The sequence below is a fragment of the Anabrus simplex genome, chromosome 14 (assembly GCF_040414725.1).
Source record: "Anabrus simplex isolate iqAnaSimp1 chromosome 14, ASM4041472v1, whole genome shotgun sequence".
Lineage (NCBI taxonomy): Eukaryota > Metazoa > Arthropoda > Insecta > Orthoptera > Tettigoniidae > Anabrus > Anabrus simplex.
The window spans coordinates 66,099,025-66,120,416 of NC_090278.1; the positions used below are offsets into that span (position 1 = coordinate 66,099,025).

The 21,392-nt window shown below is 38.6% G+C and overlaps 1 protein-coding gene and 1 long non-coding RNA gene across 3 annotated transcripts in view; one reads left to right on the forward strand and one right to left on the reverse strand.

Moving 5' to 3' along the window:
* The window catches only part of LOC136885566 (uncharacterized), a 60,081-nt gene extending 45,892 nt beyond the window's left edge, over positions 1–14,189 (forward strand). The window contains exon 4 of one of the 2 annotated variants that reach the window (XR_011018991.1): positions 4,993–6,231. Coding sequence is in view for 1 of the 2 variants with exons in the window: in XM_068230380.1 (XP_068086481.1) it covers positions 14,018–14,138 (121 nt within the window). In the remaining variant the exon portion in view is untranslated. Of the gene's footprint in view, positions 1–4,992; positions 6,232–14,017 lie in introns of those variants that run through there. The other variant, XM_068230380.1, reaches the window with a different exon arrangement.
* The window catches only part of LOC136885217 (uncharacterized), a 31,499-nt gene continuing 10,344 nt past the window's right edge, over positions 238–21,392 (reverse strand). The window contains exon 3 of the long non-coding RNA XR_011018992.1: positions 238–1,806. This is a non-coding gene — a long non-coding RNA (uncharacterized lncRNA). The remainder of the gene's footprint in view (positions 1,807–21,392) is intronic.

Here is a 21,392-nt window from a genome sequence, read left to right on the forward strand (position 1 = left end):
ATTGCAAAAAAAAATTGTTTTTATAATTTCATTTTTTTGATGTAATTGTGAAGAAATAAACAAAGAAAAAAAACTAAGTCCAAATTTCCATAATTTTGGTATTTTCAGAATGGAAAACCTGAAATGTTGAAATCCTTTATTCATTTCAGTATAAGCACCTGAGCCAAAGCTGTTAAATTACAACTTGCTTTATTACATGAGGAGGAAAGAATAAGGAAAATATATAGAAGTCCTTCGTTCTTTTTAGCCTTTATTACACAATTTTCTCAGTGTTACAATAAGTAATACAATTGATCAAGGCTGAGCAAAGACACCCACTCTTTTGGTTTTATCATGTAAAATCCTGGACATTCAGTTTACTTTTTGTGAAAATTTCCAGACAAAACAAAATGTTCTCTAAATATAGGAAAACTGTTACAGTAGCAAATGTAGCAAGGAAACAGTTGCCAGCTTCCTATTACAAACAGGTCACACAATAAGTGAACATCTGAACATAATATCAAAACCACATTTCAAGACTCTCCAACAAACCATATAATATACCAAGATGCTAAAAATGTGTTATACAGGATTATTCAGCAAAGTTGTCCACTTCAAATAACTCATGAACCATTCAAGATATTCTCTTTCCACTTACAGTAATGGCACCATTTTCTTAAATGGAACTATGAATAGCCTGAAAACTACAAATACAGTATTACAAATTGAATACCATGATTTTGAAAATCAGCAGACAAGTACATCACAAAAATACAATGGATTTTCTCAAAGACTGGGCAAGTTGGCAGCTGTGAGCTTACATCCAAGGTTTAAGCCCCACTGTCTGCAGCCCTGAAGATGGTTTTCCCATTTTCAAACCAGGCCACAGCCACTTCCTTCCCACACCTAAGCCTTTCCCATCCCATTGTCACCATAAGACTATCCGTCACCAAGCTTGATAGCTGCAGTCGCTTAAGTGCGGCCAATATCCAGTATTCAGGAGAGAGGGTTCAAACCCCACTGTCGGCAGCCCTGAAGATGGTTTTCTGTGGTTTCCCATTTTCACACCAGGCAAATGCTGGCAAGGCAAGGCCTTAACTAAGGCCACTGACACTTCCTTCCCATTCCTAGGCCTTTCCTGTTCCATCGTCGCCATAAGATGTGTCTGTGCGACGTAAAACAATTTTTTTTTTTTAATTCCCAAAGTACTTTTCTGATTTTCAAAATAATCACAGTGCTGAATTTATACTGTTAAGGGTATGTGTATAAAACAAGTGTATTTCCATTTTTAAAAAGCATCATTATCTCAAGATATTGATCTTACAAAAAAGTACTGTAAGTCTGATGAGCCCCTTGGAAGTTATATCAAACTTATTCCACTATTTCCTCCACCCTAATCTAGAGAAATAACTGAAGATATTTAGCCATTTGCAAAATTCTTGAAGGAGATATTCTTATCAATTTAAAATATAGTACATTACAAACAATCCAGCAATAAATAAAAAGTGCTCCACAGTTACTCTATTATTTTACATTTAATTGTCAAAATAATAAGCTATAAAATTTACTGCACATAGTAACAATAGTCAGCCATCAAAATGTCTACTTTGGGCCAAAAAAATACTTTTTCCAAATGTTAACACAGTTAAAATGTATTGTTATCACATGGTAATAGAACACAATGTGTCCTATCTTTCTTGCAACACTACTGTATTTTCATGAATGCAAAATTAAACTACTTTTCTTGTCTTCATTGCTGAACAATTTTCTAACTGCCATAGCAAATCATCTCATCCATGTAGTACAGGAAAATACAGCCCTCAGCAACTGCAAAGAAAATCAATTTGGAAATTAATCCCTTAAACTGGAATATTGCTTTTCATATAATTCATTATACATCCAAACAATCACCAATGAGAAACAAATCTGTCAAGGTTCATTTATAGTCGGGCCCACAAGAGCGAGTCTGATATTTGAGCAGTAAAAGCAGTAACTACAAAGTACCCTGCCTTGTCACAGTTACCTCTATCTGCAGCATATCACCCTTTTATAAAGGCTGAATGTTTTGTACCAGGAGGTACACAACTACAATCATTCAAAATAAACACCTTAATGAACTCCTCAAAGGTGAAACTGATACTACATGAACTTGGAACTTTAATCAGAAGATGTCACTACTGAAATATTAAGTAATTGTGTTATTGTGAAGTTTCCTAAACTAATTGAATTTCTCCTTGTTTTTTTTTTTCACTACACATCAAGAAGTTGGACATTTTTCCAGATGTCTACCAAAAAACTATAATCATGCACTCTGGTGCAAGAATTTATAACAAGTTCCATATTCCTAGGTTTTCCATACCTAAATCTATGTTGATTTATTTCTGAGTTTGCAACACTACTTTCCCTTTCCACCAGTTTTGAATCTGACCAATCACATTCTTGTAATTAATTTTCCACCAATCCCACATTTCTTGTTCACTTTGAATTTGGCAATAAAAATTCAGAGGGTGTGGCCAGATTATTCCTGAATTCTCTCAAACTTTCCCTGAGGGTATATAAACTGCAGCTTTCCTGGCTACCTTGTCATTTGATTGCCATCTTTCTAAGTGTGTGTGTGTGTGTGTGTGTGAAGGCAGGAGGCAGGGTGCCTCTTTCTTCAGCCAGCAGAACATCTACAAGGTAATGGCCACGTAAATTCTATCTTTCTTGCTGTCTCTGCAAATTTATTCGAGGGGAAGGACCGAATCTTTAACTGTGTAACAAACATTTCTAAAATGCAATTCTTCTTTCTGCTAATGTAAAAATTACATGTTATAATTCTCATATTTTGGTCCATATTGAAATGTAAAATGAGTCAAATAAATATTAAAGTTTATTTATTCCACCTATTCAATACATAAAGAGATTTTAATTAAGAATCAAATCTGTAAACAAAATTATAGGGACATGTTTCACCCATTAATTAAGGGCATCTTCAGCCTTAATCTCAATCTGAAAGATAATTAATCAGGGACTCTATTGTAATTAAATTACATATGAATGTGAAGATGTTGGAAATATGCTTCAAATGGTTAGCAAAATGGTTGACAATAGTTATGATGATCTTAAAATGAAGCCTTCATAAAGTCTAATATACAAATAGTCTTAAATTTATATACTTTCTTGAATGTCCTTGTTTAAAAATTGGTAACAAATTGTATACTGGTAGTTTTATAAGAACATAAATTTTGTAAAGTGGCATCCTGTGGAGGTTGAGGGCGTTTCATAAAGGCTGAATGTTTTGTACCAGGAGGTACAAATCAACTACAATCATTCAAAATAAACACCTTAATGAACTCCTCAAAGGTTAAACTGATACTACATGAACTTGGAACTTTAATCAGAAGACAAATTTTCACTTACTGAACATAACATGTCAGGTACAAAAGCAAATAAGGGTGGAACACTTCAAGAATAGGGAATTTAACAAGTTTGGACTTCAAGCCCTCGATTTACAGTTTCTGAGCTACGAGCTCAACTTTACAAAATTTCAATTCAACATGAACAATTTAGTCAAGGGCAGAAATTCCCTCATTCAAGAGCACTTTATCTGTAAATTACACTATCTAGCCTTCCAGAGGAACTCTTTACTATTACAAAACTTTGAAAAGAGTTAACAGTCTCTCAAGTTTCTTCCAGCCTACAATCTCTGGCCTCTCAAGGCACAACTTTCAAATTGAAATAGTTTTATACAGGGGCATCTAGTAGCCAACCTACAGGGCCTTCGAGAAAAAGAGCAGGGTAAATAAATGGCCCGAACACAAACAGAACTATTAAAACCTACAGGGCTCTTGGCCAATGAAACAGGGGCTAGTCCCAAACTACTGAGGTGGCTTGCATGGAAATTACTTTAATACATTACAAAAAATTACTAAATTGTAGTCACCTCAAACCAAGATGAAGGGGAGCTTGAGAGGGTAACTCACTGTATCCCTGATTTACAGTCGACTTTATGAAATTTTTACATTAAAGTCAAATAAATATTAAAGTTTATTTATTCCACCTATTCTATACATAAAGAGATTTTAATAATCAAATCTGTAAGCCTTAATCTCAATCTGAAAGATAATTAATCAGGTACCTGATAGTAATTAAATTACATATGAATGTGAAGATGTTGGTAATATGCTTCAAATGGTGAGCGAAATGGTTGACAATAGTTATGATATTCTTAAAATGAAGCCTTAATAAAGTCTAATATAAAAATAGTTTCTGTGTAGGTTTTCTTTAAAGGTGAAACATAATATTAAAATTTCATACAGAACCAGCAATAGAAACAGATATAGTTCACTATTCCAAATCAATAAACAGATCCGACATTTACGCAAAGTCAGGTGTTTACCGTTTTCAATCCAATAACTGTTTTTCCTCATACGTCGGACAGACCGGGCGTACCTTCAAAGTTAGATACTTAGAACACGTCAATGCCATCAGATATAATAGATTTTCTGCAATAGGCCAACACGTACATGACTTAAAGCATAATTTTACTACCATAGAACAAGACCTAGAAATTCTCAAAAACATAAATAAAGGCCCTTTACTCGATGTTACGGAAAACTGTTTCATTCACCTAGACCAATTTTTTAATCCTAACTTAAATCTTAACGAAATTTCAGAAAAATCCAATATCCTTTTTGACTTCCTAATCGAAGTCTTTAGAGGTATAAAAACCACGGGAGGAAAATCGATCTTTCACGGTCTCCACAGCACTCTTACGTCCCACACCACTACCACTCCGCCCTCCTGACCCGCCTTAAACTCCGCCTCCCTACCCTTCTCTCCCCTTCCCCCTCCCACCCATCTCACTCTACCTTCGTTCCTCAGTCACACCCATCTCACTTGTCCACAACTCTCCTCACACTACACACACAGCACGCTGAACAAGGTGAGTCTCATATCCTATCATCCTTGGTCGCGACTCCATTTAGAGTTCCATTTCACTAACTTAGTTTTTCTTTCCTTTCTTTTAAGATTCACCACCCTTGTTGAGCCAAGGCCAACTAGATATACAGGCCATAAGGCTCCCCCTCCACTTCCGGCGCTACGTCACACAAAGAGCCATCCGCTTCATTTTTCGCCAGTGACTTGTAGGCTGATATGAACCTCGTAGCAGTAAGGCTGTCAATGATGTTGAATGACTTAAACGTGTGAGAACATTGTGAATTATGCCCACGTTGTGTTGTGTACCTGGTTGTAGAAGCAACTATAGTTCAGAAGAGCCCAGTATTTCAGTGTTTAAATTTCCTACTGATTTGGTTCGGAAACTAAAGTGGATCTTAGGCATCCATCGAACAGAATTTGTCCCTTCAGCAAGCTCAGCTGTGTGCATAAAACACTTCGAACGTTTTGTAATTAGGGAGGATTCTGTTAAAAGACCTGATGGGTCTATTTTAACAGTAACATTTTGATCACACAGTTTAAATTATTTAGTGTACTTATAAGAGATAAATTTGAATCGAGGTTTTTACATGGTGATTCTCAAAGAAACATTCTGATTTTGCTTGTCAACAAAGTTCTGGAAAATGAAAACGTCATGTTTGAAACATGCAGTGATTGTAGTAGTTTTAAAGATTACGTTGACAAATATATATATACACATCTTTTGTAATATATTATTGAATATCTATAGAAAAGTTATCGCAGACAAACTCGTTGCTTTATGTATGTATGTATGTATGTTTAGTCATCAGCCCGATGGCTGGTTGGATCCTCAACAGTTCTGCCATGAGCTGTCATAGATGGCCTAGGCATCACTGAAGAGGTGTACTAGGGAAATGAGGAGCGAGGTAGTTTCCCGTTGGTTTCCTCACCGAGCCAGAAGTTCCTATTACATATCAGTCTGCCAAGCCCCCTGAAATGGATGCACCAACCGACCCTGTGAGCAACAGTTTCACACCATTCATAGCAGGGACTGGCTGCGTAAGGAATGGCATTACTATCATTGCTCATACCTCAGTCACTTTCATTTTGTCAAAACCAAGGATAAGACAGACAGATCAATGAAAGTACCAAAATTGCTCTAGCCCATACCAGAAGACTTAGTGCAGTGTAAACACTAGGTCCCGCCAGCAAAGGCATAACTCGTTGCTAAGAAGAAGAAATCCTCAAGTAAGGATAGTCATAAATCGGTGAATAAAAGGAAAATTGATAAACTGGAACCTTAAGAATTGTTAGATAAGTTTTAAGCTGAAGCCTAATTTCTAAGAATGGTTCCAGACTATTGTGAATTGTTATGTATTTGCATAGTAACATTAAAACTATTTTTATATGTATTATGGGTTTTAATCTTTTGCATGAAACTGTGTTCCGTTACAAATGACAGATGTCAGCTTAATTTTACGTAAATAAATGTACATAAACTGTTCCGCTAGTTTTCCTCGCATAAAACTGATGTAGTGCACAAGCCTAAATAAAACCACAATTAAAGGCGTGTTCAGTTATATCGTTAAGGTTCAATAAATTAATAATATCATGGAAACAGTGAGAGCGTGCCGTATACTACCATGCTGAACGCCAGCCACTGGCGTGACGTCACGGTCCGAGCCTTGTGGCCTGTATCTAATGCGGCCTTGGTTGAGCTGAGACTAATTTGAAGATCAACCTTATTCAATCGCTTAACATCAGGTGTCCTGGCCTTGACAAAATCTTTTTGATGGTCTTGCCAACCTCATATAACATCGGACCTGGACTTGTGTCTTAATTGAACAGCAACAGAAGAGTGGACAATTTTACTACATCGTTTTATTATCATATTCAGACTTTTATGTTCAAAACATCAGACCAATTTTATGCACAATACTCACTCATCAAACTACTACGCTTGTGTGTCACATCACATCATATTTTACTCATTTTCTTCTAGCCTTTAAGGAGAAAAGAAGTCCATTTGTATTCAGCCATGCAAGTCATTTATGCAATTTTTGTGATATGTACTTTGCCCATTTGTGATTTTTGTAGCTGATGATGACGCAATAAGCGTCGAAACCAGTTCTAATAATAAATATGTTCGGTTCTAATAATAAATATGTTCGGTTCTAATAATAAATATGTTGTGAACATCTTATACAACACGTTTTGTATTGAAAAGGTTGAACCTTCCTTAATTCTAATTGTGAATCTCAGTTCAATACGGGAAAATGTTTTTAACTTATAACAATTTTTCGTAACTCGTGACTTTAGAAAGTTCTCCCCGTGGAATTCCGTTGTCAGTTCCTTTGTTATAGGAATAACCATTGCATTCAGCTTAAGTGACTAGCATAATTTTACAAGCTCATTCATTCTTGGTCCATTTTTCTTTGAAGAGATGACCCCTCACAGCCTGTTAGGTGTGCACCTTATATGGAACTCCTTGTGCAACACATGACTCCAGCTTGGAAAGAATGGACTGCTCTTTTCAAGCAAGATGGGACAACACCACGTATCACTTCCCAGGAGAAAGATTTGCTGCAAGAAACCTTCAGTAAAGACCACATCAACTCGGGTCATTTTCCAGATGCGCAATCTTCAATATCCCCGAACCTAAATCCATGGGACTTCTTGATGTGGGTATATCGGGACACATACAGTCTCTCCTCTGCCGAAACTAAAGGCTAGCATTCAATGACATGTCGTTTCGATTTCACCAGATAGGCTGCGGTCAACTGTCGACCATGCCGTGTTACGAATGCAGCCTGTTGCTGAGCTGGGAGGCCAAATTAAACAGTGTAACCATAAATCCTAAACATGCCAGAATCACCATTTTCATGTGATTTTTTCCTGCCTTTTTCTACTACCCTACCACTCATTACAGCACCATACTTTGCACCTGGTGGCAAGTCATGCAACTATTGTTGTGGCCATCAAATTAGGCGGGTCAGAGAAATTACGCTGTTGCCAAGACTATGTAGCAACTGGCGAAGAAATGTCTAACTGAACACATTATTTCGGAGCGCGAGGCAAGTTGTTATCTCTCAAGCTCTCGATGTTACTTCATACAATGTTTCAAAACAAATTATACTACAAGCCTCAGTAAAGATTGCTGATTTCAGTGGTATATAACTATTTTCCATATAAACCACTTCAAATAATTAAAAACAAAATCTTGAGCGAGTAAATTTAAATCCGTAGAATCATGTATTGAAAATTTGAGTAAGTGGCCAAGTTTTTATTTTTTCAGTCAATAAAATTTTGTCTGCGAGAAAAATGTAAAAAATTGCCTGACTTACATTTTTTATCTGAAACATATTTCCGTGAGTCTTGTAATTTTCCTGGAAAATGGCCCAGAAAGCGATCATGTAAATGTCGCTGGCTGAGGCAGTTTGGGGCGCGCGCGCCAGCACAGTTTTAGTTTTATTACATTATAACTTTAGATATTTGAATACTGTATATTGTACTGAGTAATATGAAAAAAGAACTACTTTAAAGAATAGGTTAACATTAATTTACAATGAATTAAGAATCGGGTTCTAGCTTCAAGGCAATCTAAGATTTCTTAGTCACCGTCATCACACATCTCACTATCTGTTGAGTCGTCATTTACACTGATAATGAATGGCTCCATTCTTTCGTCCCTTACTATTTCCTTGGCCCAATCGTCTGATGATTTTCCGCATGATTGAAGCACTTCCCAATTTGCAGCAATCACACGGTCGATTGCTTCTGACGCGAGTTTTTCTACGTCCTTTATTTTGAATGTCTTGGTCCTGTCTGCCTCTTCTCTCTTGACTTGAGCCCAAATCAATTCACATTCACTATCTATTTTAACTGCACCGGTGCAAGTTCAACGGCTGTAAGGTAGGTAAAGCTGCATGACAGGGAATGACATGGGTAAGGTGGCCTGAAGCGGATGGGCTTCAACTAGACAGCACTGCACGATCAGCGTTGCCAATCCGTGCTCGGAGATAAGCGAATCTCAACCATCTGTCGCTTTGCCGTTCCCATATCTGACGACAGCGCAGTTTTCCCTCACCCGCCTAATTTGGTGGCCGCGACAAGTCATTTTTGTAGCATAATTTATGAGCACTTTGCTTTTTTAACATATCTACAAAATTTCCAACGCCCACAATCATTACAACCTGTGCTGAACACAGTTTAATAATAACATTATTGGCTCAACATCCCACTAACTAGTCTTTTACAGTTTTTGGAGATATCAAGGTGCCAGAATTTAGTCCCAGGAGTTCTTTTACATGCCAGGAAATCTACAGACAAGACTGACTTATTTGAGCACCTTCACATACCACCAGTCTGAGCCAGGATTGAACCTGCCACGTTGAATCAGAAGGCCAGCACCTCAACTGTCTGAACCACTCAACCCAGCTACTGTCAGTTTAATTGTGGACAACGGGTATACAGGGTGTCTCAAACCTTTTGGGTGAAACTGAAACAGGTGATAAGAGGATCCACAACAGATTACATTGAGATAGGGAACCAATGATTGGAAATTAATATTTCTTGTGTTGTGGACAAAGAGAGTACATCGCACAATAACGCAGCTCATAGCAACTGTTCAAAGTGACAACCGCCAGCCTCAATGCATGCATGGCAACGGCACATGAATTTCTGCCATACTCTCTCAAAGATCCCTGGTGTCGTACCAGGAGACAGGCTGCTTGGATCCCTTTATACACTTGACATACCGGTAACTCCAGAGGAAAAAGTCCAGAGTTGTGAGATCTGGTAATCTCACTGGGCATGAGGCATTACCTCCCCTTCCGATCCAACGAAAAGGGTATGTGTTGTTCAGGTGCCCGCAGACATTAACACCGAAGTGGACTGGTACACTGTCGTGTTGAAAACACATCCTTTTGTGGACAATAAGGGATATAGTCTCCAGGAACTGTGGCAGCACGTTTCATAGGAATACCAGGTAAAGTGGACCAGTCAAACAGGAACAGAAAATAAGGCCCTATTAGGTGATATTGGACAATGCTTTCACATATTTTAACAGAATTGTTGGTGGTGGCCACTGGTGTGGGTGGCATGGAGACTGTCCTCACTCCAGACATGGCTGTTGTGAGTGTTGAAAATACCATCACAAGTGAATGAGGCCTCATCCATGAACAATACAAACTGTACAAAGTTCGGCACTATAGCACCACGGTGGATAATTTTTTGACAGCAGTGTACGCGGGGCTCAAAGTCCGTCGATCCTAGTGCTTGCACATTCTTTACGATAGGTGTGCAATACCTGTTCCGACAGTTCTCTCCACAATTTATCCTTCGAAGTGTGCGTTTCACAGGCAAGTTGACGGGTACTTATTGCTGGGTGGTCGACCGCACAATCCAACACTATCTCCTCAAGGTCTGGTGTTCGGACATGTCTTTGACAGGAACCTTGGCCGGCTCCCATAAGTTGGTATCCACAGAGATAATACCAATATCGCTGGTCCGTTATTGGACATTATAAATCTGCCAGCTAACTCATTCCTGGTTGCCAGCATTTCACCCCAGTGTGCTAAGCTGGGCTCATCAGTTGGTAAATAGCACACCTACCAAGACACATGACTAGTGCATACTGTTGAGGACACTGTAGGCTACTTGGAGCCACTGGCAGTGCCAATGCACTATTAGAGACTGTCTCTTTTTCAAAAATTGTTGCCTGCCTGGCCATCAGATGATATAGATGTTGATTCCCATAGGGAACCTGAAATACTTGTTCCGAATGAGTAAATTTATAATACCTATATAGTTGGTCCGTTGTTGGATATTGTAATTCAGAATGTTAAAATGATCTTAGCGTTACTTTTTTTGCGTTCCCATGCAAGGAGTACGGAAAAGACAAATGGATATTGCCAGTAAACCAAATTAACTTTAGTATCCTGAAATAATATCAGAAATATTGAATTCATACGTAACTGATCCCTGATTCATTCTTAAAGCAGACAATATCATCAAGTTCCTTGGCCCAGTTTATTACAACACTAAATTCATAGAATCCAATAATTTATTTTGTATGCATTCCAGTTTTTACCCTTTCCGTAAATAAATATGAATTAATTCCTGCAAAAAAATACTAAGGGTAATTATGACTGAATTTTAAAACTACTTCAGTTTTGGTTATCTTTTTACTAAATTTAGGTTTCACATTTAGGTAAAAATAAACACACATTTGGAATGAAAATTAAGAGAACAAAAAATCTCACGAATAACCTTGGGGGAGAAAAACAAAGCTGTTGAAATGATTGCCCGATAGATGCAACAAGACGAATCAATCTCTTTGAAGAAATTGCTAACAAAACAGGTTTCAGAATCTGTATTGGGGGGTGGTGGGGGCAGGGGGAATTATTTCAAAGGAAACACTCCAAAAAAATTTTGACATATTGAACAGTGGAGAAATTCAAATACCTGAAAAAAATAATTCAAGAAAATGGTTTAGAAAAATCTGAAGAAAGGTTACACAAGATGATTGATGTTTAAAGGGGCCTAACATTGAGGTCATCAGCCTCTAATGGTTTGAAATGAGATGAAATGAAATGACAACTTAAAAGTTCAAAAGCCTCCACTGACCAGAATTCAAAGCGTGAGGACGAAGAATGAATGGATGGACGGATATGAAATTAAAACGATCAGTGGATCCGACCCACAGTGCCTCACATGCACAGAAGCTGGCACAAAATCTTACCGACCAAGGGACAGCTTCTATAGTACGATGCTGAATCGATTGTGCGTATAGTCGAAACGGGTCCAAAATCCAGGTCATCAGCCCCTCATAATGGTATTTATCGCTAGGAAAGTAGAACCATGCTATGTGTAATGTGGTACTAATCAAAAGTAGCAGAGACTCACGGTATTCCACATTATGTTACTATTCACAGGTAGTGATGCGCACATGTAAAACAGACCTATGGTGTTTCGCACATTGCGGCGCTATTTGCAGGCAACACAAACCGGTACCATTTTCACTTTTAATTAAATAAGAATGTAATCTCTACATCTCTTATTTACTTGTATTGAATAGGTTGAACTACCATATTTATTATTTCAATTTAACTGTAACACAAACCTATGGCGTTCATCACATAAGTGGACTAACCACAGGGACCCGTACTATCCCGTGGAATTCCTCACATAGTGGGAACTGAGCATAGGTAATGCAGAACCATGGCGTCGCTCATATAGGGGTACGAATCACAGGTACTGTAGGACCCACCTGATTCACACGCTGTCGCTACTGAACACAAACCTATGGCGTACCTAACTGGTACGCGCAAGTAAATGCGACCCATAGTGTTCCCTGCGTGATGGTACTAATTACAAGTAGTCTCATGGTTCCAATTGGATTATCCCTTGGTCACCCCTTTTAGTCGCCTCTTACGACAGGCAGGGAATACCATGGGTGTATTCTTCGCCTGCATCCCCCACCCACAGTGGGTTGGCTGTTTGGTCCGCGAGAGTTTTTTTAAAAATTGCTATTTGCTTTACGTCGCACCGACACAGATAGGTCTTATGGCGACGATGGGATAGAAAGGCCTAGGAAGTGGAAGGAAGCGGTCGTGGCCTTAAGGTACACCGCCAGCATTTACCTGGTGTGAGAGGTATTTTATTTCACTCAAGTCCACCAGCAAGCCGGTTAGAACCCCCCCTATCCGCCACCTGGGAGTATCACCTCTGCCTCTGCTACGCAGTTACACAAGATGGAAAGAGCCTATGGCAAGAGTAAGAATTTTTACAAGAACTCTTACCTATAGATCATAAAATAAGGCATACAATAGTGGTAAAACCAGAATGTATTATTTTATGCAAGTGAATGTCGAGTTTTGAACTATAGTTTAGATAAACTTCTAAAAAGAAGAAATCTGGGGCCGATGACCTTCGATGTTAGGCCCCTTTAAACAACATGCATCACTAAAAAGAACAGGAAAAAATCTTAGGCCCAATGAAAATGGAACAATGGAAATTAGAAAATAAGGAAATATAAAAGAATATAGAAAATAGAAAAAAAAGGTTCCTATTATGAGGATGATATAAAAATTAGCCTTCCCAAGATTGAAGTGATGTCAGTGAGTAAGAAACCTAAGAATTGAATGTGAGGTTGGTAATACTAAGCTGGAAGAGGTACAAGACTTGTTTAAAGGGGCATACAACTAGGTCATCTGCCCCTAATTGTACGAGGTGAATGAAATTAAAATTAAAACTTTAAAATGAATCCACTGACTGGAATGTAAAATGACTATGAAAAAGGGGATGTGAAACAAAAACAATGTGCGAGCCCTATTCAAAATGACTTAATTACTGGAATGATACTTATTGATAAGGATCCCAAATCCAGGTCACCAGCCTTCATAATGATACTAATAACTGGTAAAGCAGAACCATGGTGTTCCTCCTACAGTGGTACTGAACACAGGTAATGTAGACCCATGGCATGTCACACGCAATGGCACCACTCACAGGTAACAAAAACCAGAACCATGGTGTTCCTCACATAGTGGGACTAATCACGGGCACCGGTATTCCCGTGGGTTCCTCACGTAGTGGAGCTAATCACAGGCCACTTATAGGCAATGTACACCCACGGTGTTTCACACATTATGGTAACGCCCACAGGCAATACAAACCCATGGTGTTCCTCACATAATGGTACTACTCTCAGCACTGCAGACCCATGGGTTTCACAGTGGTACTTAACAAAGGCACCAGTAAAAACCCATAGTTTTTCTCACCAAGTGGTGCCAACCACAGGCAACATAGACCCATGGTGTTCCATATGAAGTGGTACTGCTCATAGGTAATACAGACCCATTCTGAACACAGTGGAACAGACTGGCTGAATGCACGACACCACAAACAACGTCCAGACCCGTAGTATTTCTCAAATAACAGTACTGGTTCTATGCAATGTAGACCCATGGTTTTCCTCGTAAGATTGTACTAGTCAGAAGTAACGTCGACCTATGGTGATCATAGGATATAAACTTCATGGTTCTGATCCTTATTGAAATGTAATCACAATAATTATTAAATTATGGTGTTCCGTATGAAACGGTACTAATCATCCCCTGGTTTTTCCTTCTAGTTGCCACTTACGAGGGGCAGGGGACACCTTGGGTGAATTCTTCGTCTGCATCCCCCACCCACGGGGTGGAACAGGTAGATCGTTTCAAGTATTTACGATGTGTGTTCTCCCGGGATGGTAGTATAGTGGGACTGAATCAAGGTGCAGTATAGCCAATAGTGAGCTTGCAGTTGCGATCAACAGTGTTGTGTAAGAAAGAAGTCAGCTCCCAGACAGAACTATCTTTACATAGGTCTGTTTTCGGACAAACTTTGCTTTACAGGAGTGAAAGCTGGGTGGACTCAGGATATCTTATTCATAAGTTAGAAGTAACAGACATGAAAGGCTAACTTAGGAATGAACTCTATGGATGAAGCTGTAGGCATAAACTGGTTTCTGGTGGGGTCATGCGAGGCAAATGTAGGAGCGTAGGTTACTTAAGAGAATAGACTGTCATGGAGAGTAAGAGAAGTAAAGGGAGACAGACTATGATGGTTAGACTCGGTTTCCACCGAGTGAAATTTAAGAGGTATGGAACTAAACAAGGACCCAGAACTAGTTACAAATAGAGGACTGTAGTGATGTTTACTAAATTCACAGAGGCTTGCACACTGAATGCTGAAAGTCATGAGTCTATAATGAGTACGTGTAGAAAAGTCTACCACAAGCTGGATTCAAGAGGGCAAGAAAGATTTAGAGAGAAATAAAATAAGAAAAGACAAAACTATGCAATCAGATATTTTTTAAAAAAATTAGATTTTAAGAATGGAAGGATTCTAAGGAAGAACGAACAGGAAACCGTCTGAAGTGGTCAGGGGAAAGAAGAATAAAGCAAAATGCAATGATGAAGGAATATTGAAAATAATGGAAAAGGAAATAAGGATGAATTGAAATTGACATGCGGAACCTAACAGTCCTCATCATAAATAAGAAATGCATGTAGATGTATTGGTTCAAACCAGAGGGAACAACTCGGACATGAAAAGGCTGGGAGGGAAGTACGAAAACTCTGCAGCAATTCTATGCAATCTGTGTGGATGCTTATTCCATGCTAGAAATGGTCTGTTCAACCATCGAAAGTACATTCACAGACAAGTTAATTCATGGGAAGAAGTTAATTACTCGGAAACTAGTTAAAGCCGACGATGAATTAGATTACTAAATTTATTTTGTCTGATTTTCTTTGTCAGTTTGGCAACCTTAATCATTCGAGGAAGAATAATAAAATTAATGTAGGCATAATCATTTGGATATGTGACACCATGAATACGGAATTTTCATAACCACAGTGCACTAAAATTTTCAACATACACCGAGCGCACGACGTTTGCCCTGCTTTGAGAGTGTATACAATCTTATGCACACCAATAGCAAGAGTTATGAGTGTTCACACAACTATTAACATTAAAACGGCCCTCATCCAAAAAGAACACAAAGCTGTGGGTCCAATAAACGATCATTCAGTGATGCAAGATACCACTCGCAATATCTCACTCTTGTGGTTGGATCAGCAGGTTTTAAGCAATGGGCCCATGTAAATCTATATGGTTTGATTTGTAACAGCTTTGTAGCTCTGTGTGTGCGCAGAAGAAACAAACCTGCTTGAGCTAATTTCGTGAGGGATTTATTCAGTGACCGTTCAAGATTTGCACCAATGTCACCTAGCTTTTACTCTGTAACAACTGTTTGTGTGTGCATATGTTTTTTATTGAGCACTGAGCCAGAAGTTTCAAATTTATTTACAATAATTATGTGAAACTGTGCTTGTGAAGGTGGCACTTTATCACGAAATTTCTGAAAAAAGGCATTGCCTACCCGTCAAGCCGACTTACTTGGTAATCATTGGGGCACCGTATTTTCGCACATAAACGTTATTGTCTCGCCATGTTAACAGCTGAGATTCAGACTGGCGACTTACGCTTGCCAGGTTGAACGTGCGCAGGCTGCTTGCAATGTCGTGAACTATGAGCGCACCTCCTGTACTACAGCTGCTGTAGCGCAGAGTGGAAATAGTGCATTCAGTCTGGGTTATAAGAAAGACCCTGTATTAGGTCATGCACAGTATATATAGCACACTCCCTGCTGTGTAAATGCATACTCTTTCTCCCCTGTTAATACTGAAGGTAGTGTATTATAGTTATTTCCTAACTGTTGGGTTTGATTCATTGTCACTAACCATACAGTTCTGGGACCCTACTTTGCCGATACATCTTACAGTTTCTGTTAATCCTGGATGTTTCGTGACTTGCGACATACATACTGCAACTGCCGCATTGTGAAAATCACTAGTGTTACGTTTGCGGGTATAAGTAAAGCCTATTTTCTTTTTTTGCATGATTGTAAATCTGTTTGGATAATACCAGGTAAGTAGAACTGTGGCATGTTCGAATAATGCATTTATTAACAGTTGGTGTTAAATGACAAACAGCATTTTATTAATTCGGTCTTATTTCGTCCATTTCGTATGTATAGAATGTAGCTAGGATGTATAAGAAGCAAGAAAAATCTGCAAGAACTCCTCCGAAAGAGAAAGCAATATTACCTCCACTGTAAAGATCAATTCAGTTGAAAAGGAAGGAAATTTTGTTATCAACCTAACTTAACCTTGGCTTAGTCACGACTGTGGTATGGTTTGCAGACTTGGCCTTTGTGTATTCTTATTGACTTACGGCATACGTAAACGTAATATATTTGCTTGTGTGTTATTACAGCATGGTTTTACGTAATTCTGAAAAGTAACAGCAAATTTCAAGAAGGGAGCTGAATTACTTACACAAGGCAAACACTGAAGAATGCGGTTAAAGTAATGCGTACATCACAATAAAGAAATATATAGGCCTAACACTAAATTTAGTGAAGGTGAGGTGTGTTTATTTCCTTAATTCCTGATTGAGACAGACTTGAACATTTTGATTGATCATTTATTGCATAAAGGAACCTCCATTGACACTTGGTAGTTATGCCTTGTGATTTCCGTATGTAACTAATCACATTGGCAGCAGTGATGAGCCATTAGAAATAGAGAATAGGAGAGATATTTGCTTTTTAGTGCATAACCTTGCGTACTGAGATGTTAAATACCTGTACTGAACACTAAGTAATATGTTGAAAGTTTATTTGATGTATCACAGCCCCGATCAGTCTCCATGGCAACCTTGTGGACTGCATTGGAGGCAAACCCAGTACCATTGAAACGCTCACTTCTTCCAACCCTATCATTTTCCCATCTTGTTGATTGATGTTTAAAGGAGCCTAACAGCTAGGTCATCTGCCCCTAATGGTACGAGGAGCAATGGAATGAAAAGATAATTAAAACTCACTGACTAAAATATAAAACGAACTATGAAAAAAAGACCATGAATCCAAAATAATCAGTGGATCCAATTCACAATGCCTTCTTTTCTGAGATGCTTGTTGTCCAAATGAGTCCAAAATCCAGGTCACTGACCCCTCATAATAGTACTAATCACTGGTAAAGCAGAACCATGGTGTTCCTCCTATAGAGCGGTACTACTACTACTCCTAGATAACGTAGATCCATGGTGTTCCTCACACGTTTGTACTAATCACAAGTAGTCTCATGGTTCTAATTTCATTATCCTTGGGTCGCCTCTATCGATAGGCAGAGGATACCGTGGGTTTATTCTTTGTCTGCGCCCCCCACCCACAGGGGGTTCCCAACTTGTTACTATAAAGAAGTAAGACTAAAGGAGATGATAGAAGCAATGCAAAAAGGGAAAAATTGTAAATGAAGTACCTGTGGAGTCATCTGTTCTTGTATTAACACTTAAGAAGAACCTAAGATTAAGTCAGGAGTGTAAGTGTGAATGGAATACAAAACTTGCTGAGTGTCTTCCTGGTAACAGTAGATGGAACAATTTAGCAACTCAGTTTGGTGACTGTTTAAACAGCTAGGTCATTGGCCTCTATAATGGTACGAATTGCAACAAAATGACTCCACTAACTAGAATCTAAAATGAATGAAGAAAAACTGACCACGAATCTAAAACTATCAGTGGATCCAATTTACAATTCCTTATTTTATAAGATGATTCTTGTTCAAGGGGTCTAAATTCCAGGTCACTGGCCCCTCATAATAGTACTAATCACAGGTAACAGACCCTTGGCGTTCCTCTTATAGTGGTACTAATTACAGGTAACACAGACCTATGGTGTTTTGCACATAAGTATACTACTCACAAGCAACGTAGACCCATGGTGCTCCTCAGATAGTGGGGCTAATCACAGGCAATGTAGGCCCATTCTCAACACAGGGGAACTGACCAATAGAACACACACCATTATCACAAAGCCCAGACCCGTAGTGTTCCTCACATAATAGTACTGCTCCACTGGAACGTAGGCACATGGTTTTCCTCACATGAGTGTACTTATCACAACTATGTCTCATGGTTCTAATATGCTTTTGACAGGCAGGGGATACCATGGGTGTATTGTTCTGCATCTCCCCACCCACAGGGAGTAGCAACTCTGTAGCACTGAACAAAAAAAGGTCCTGTATGCAAAGGTTTCCATGAGTATGGAGATATTACAAAAAGAGAAGCACATAACAAGCACTTCCAATAATCTGAGATGTTGCTGTCTTTTGCTCTCAGGCCAATAAAAATGACCTTTGTATTTTTTATTTAATAAAGATTAAGTCAGAGCACTGGAGTTTCTGATTGATGCTCGCAGAACATCACACAACAAATAATTTTTAAAACTCTTGATATACTGTGTGAAGCTACTCAGAAATGTATTTTTTGGCCAAGTTCACTATCTGTTTCTGCTCGGCCATTACACTCTGTGGTCTGCCTGCACAGAACTGACCTATCACAGAACTTTCCTCCATTTCCTGTAGCTACTTGCCGGACCAAGATCTACCACCATCAGCCTGTTTCCAAGGATATATTCAATAATGTTATTGGCTTTCCGTCCCACTAACGCTTACAGTTTTAGAAGCCACCGAGGTGCCGGAATTTAGACCCACAGGAGTTCTTTTACGGGCCAGTAAATCTGACAAGGCCGACGTATTTAAGCACCTTCAAATACCAATGGACTGAGCCAAGATCGGACCTGCCAATTTACAATAAGTTACAATATTATGAGAAACTGCAAAATGACCTCTATAATGTGAGATGTACAGTAGACAATGATATGATTATAAACGGGGTTAAAAGTCACATTTGAGTTTTACAAATAGGAAAAGCCCTCTCAGTTTTAAATACTGTGTTGGAGTGAAAGTTCCTTAGAGATATCTCTAAGTACCTAGATGTTAATATAAGGAAAGATCATTGGGTTAATCACACAAATGGAATTGTATAAAGGACTTAAAGAAGGCATGTAAGTCTCTGATAAGACTAACTAGAGTATGGATCCAGTGTATGGGGCTCCTCACCAGGATTACTTGATTCAAGAATTGGAAAAAAAATCCAAAGAAATGCAGCTTTGGGCAATTTCCGACGAAAGAGTACCTTTACAAATATATTTCAAAGTTCGGGCTGGGAAGACTTGGGAGAAAGGAGAAGAGCTGCTCGGCTAAGGGGTATGTTCCAAGCTGTCACTGGAGAGATTGCGTGGAATGACAGACGAAAAAGTTTGAGTGGAGTTTTTAAAAAAGTAGGAAAGATCACAATATGAAAGTTGGAATTTAAGAGAACAAATTGGGGAAAATATTAGTTTATAGGAGGGGGAGTTAGGGATTGGAATAACTTGCCAATTAACTTCCAATTTCTTTGAAATAATTTAAGAAAATGCTAGGAAAACAATCTGCCACCTGGGTGACTGCCCTAAATAAAGATCAGTAGTGATTGATGGAATTAAATTAATTACATAAAATTCCTCATAATAAAACTACATATCTGATTTCAATCCAACCAATTCATACACCCTCCCAGGAGTAATGAGAACAAGTTGTGAAATTTCAGCAAAATCGGTCCAGTAGTTTGAGTCTTAATTTCAAATATACCAACACCCACTTTTATATATATATATATATATATATATTCAATAATGTTATTGGCTTTACATCCCACTAACTACTTTTACGGTTTTCGAAGACACCGAAGTGCCAGAATTCAGTCCTGCGGGAGCTCTTTTACGTGTCAGTAAATCTACAGGCACAAGGTTGGCGTATTTGAGCACGTTTAAATACCACAGGACTAAGCCAGGATAGAACCTGCCAAGTTGGGATCAGAAGGCCAGCGCCTGAACTGTCTGAGCCACTCATCCTGGCACTGATATATTGTTTGAAACCACACCTCCAGCTGTATCCTGATCCATATTTTAGTCACTTTCAAGTTCCTAACATTTTCCAAAACTATGTGCCTTTAAATACTGCACCATACATACTTTTACAGGCCTCCTTTGAATATTTTTTCCTATTATAAAAACTTTTGCCAATGTCACCCTCACTGCTATCCACTTTCATCCTGATCAGCAAGGTTACTTTGTTCACAAACTACTAATTTTTCATCCTTCCTCCCACTCTGCGACCGATTTACCAATTTCTGTGCTTTTTCTCATATTAATAGCTGAAGAGAAATTCGAGGGTGTTCTTATATACGCTATCATAAACTCTCCAAGGTGATTCGTACTATTTTATCTGTTACATCTAGAAATACAAAGTGTGACCACTTTTAGCATACTTATAAAAACACTGTTTAGGTAAATGCTTTGAGTATTTAAAAAAAAACTTTTAGCCTTATAATCTGTTCAGTAGTTTAATTTTTTATTTGGCTGAAGATTCGCATTAGAGTTGGGATTCCATACAAGGATCTCAAGGATTGTTTGGCATTAGACTGCATTTATAAGTTGGCTGGTAGTACGCAACCCAATCTGTAACCGGGAAGAAATGGGAGAAATATATGTATGATGGAAACTGTTGTGGAAAGAATTGTCATTTTGATTGCTGTAAGAAAAACTTTACCCCCCCCCTCAACATCCAAAGTGTCATTTTCCCTTTACATTTCTAGAGAGTAGTCTTCCATCTGTTGTCTGTGTTCTGTCTGGTGTTTTACTGGTGCATGCGTGTGTGTAGAAACATCTTCGTTATCGCAGTGCGGCACGGAAGTGGGAAAAGGTGTCTCCTCAGCTCTGTTCTGTTTTCTTGTGGGCGAGGGGGATTCTAGCTGAGAATTTGAACATTCTAGCGCGTTTATGTTAGTTATTAAGTCATATTTCCTTCCTAATATCTTTAGGACTTTTGTGCTCTAGAATGTCATTTAAATTTGTCTTTGTTGAGGAGTTTGTCCAAATAAATGTGAATGTTTTCATCATTCTCCATTAATTTCCTTTTGTTCATTGTTAGTTTGTATTAGTAAATTAGTATCTATTAGGTGGAACCACTAATTTATTTATCTCAATTATACTGGCTAGCGATGAAGTGTCACTGCGC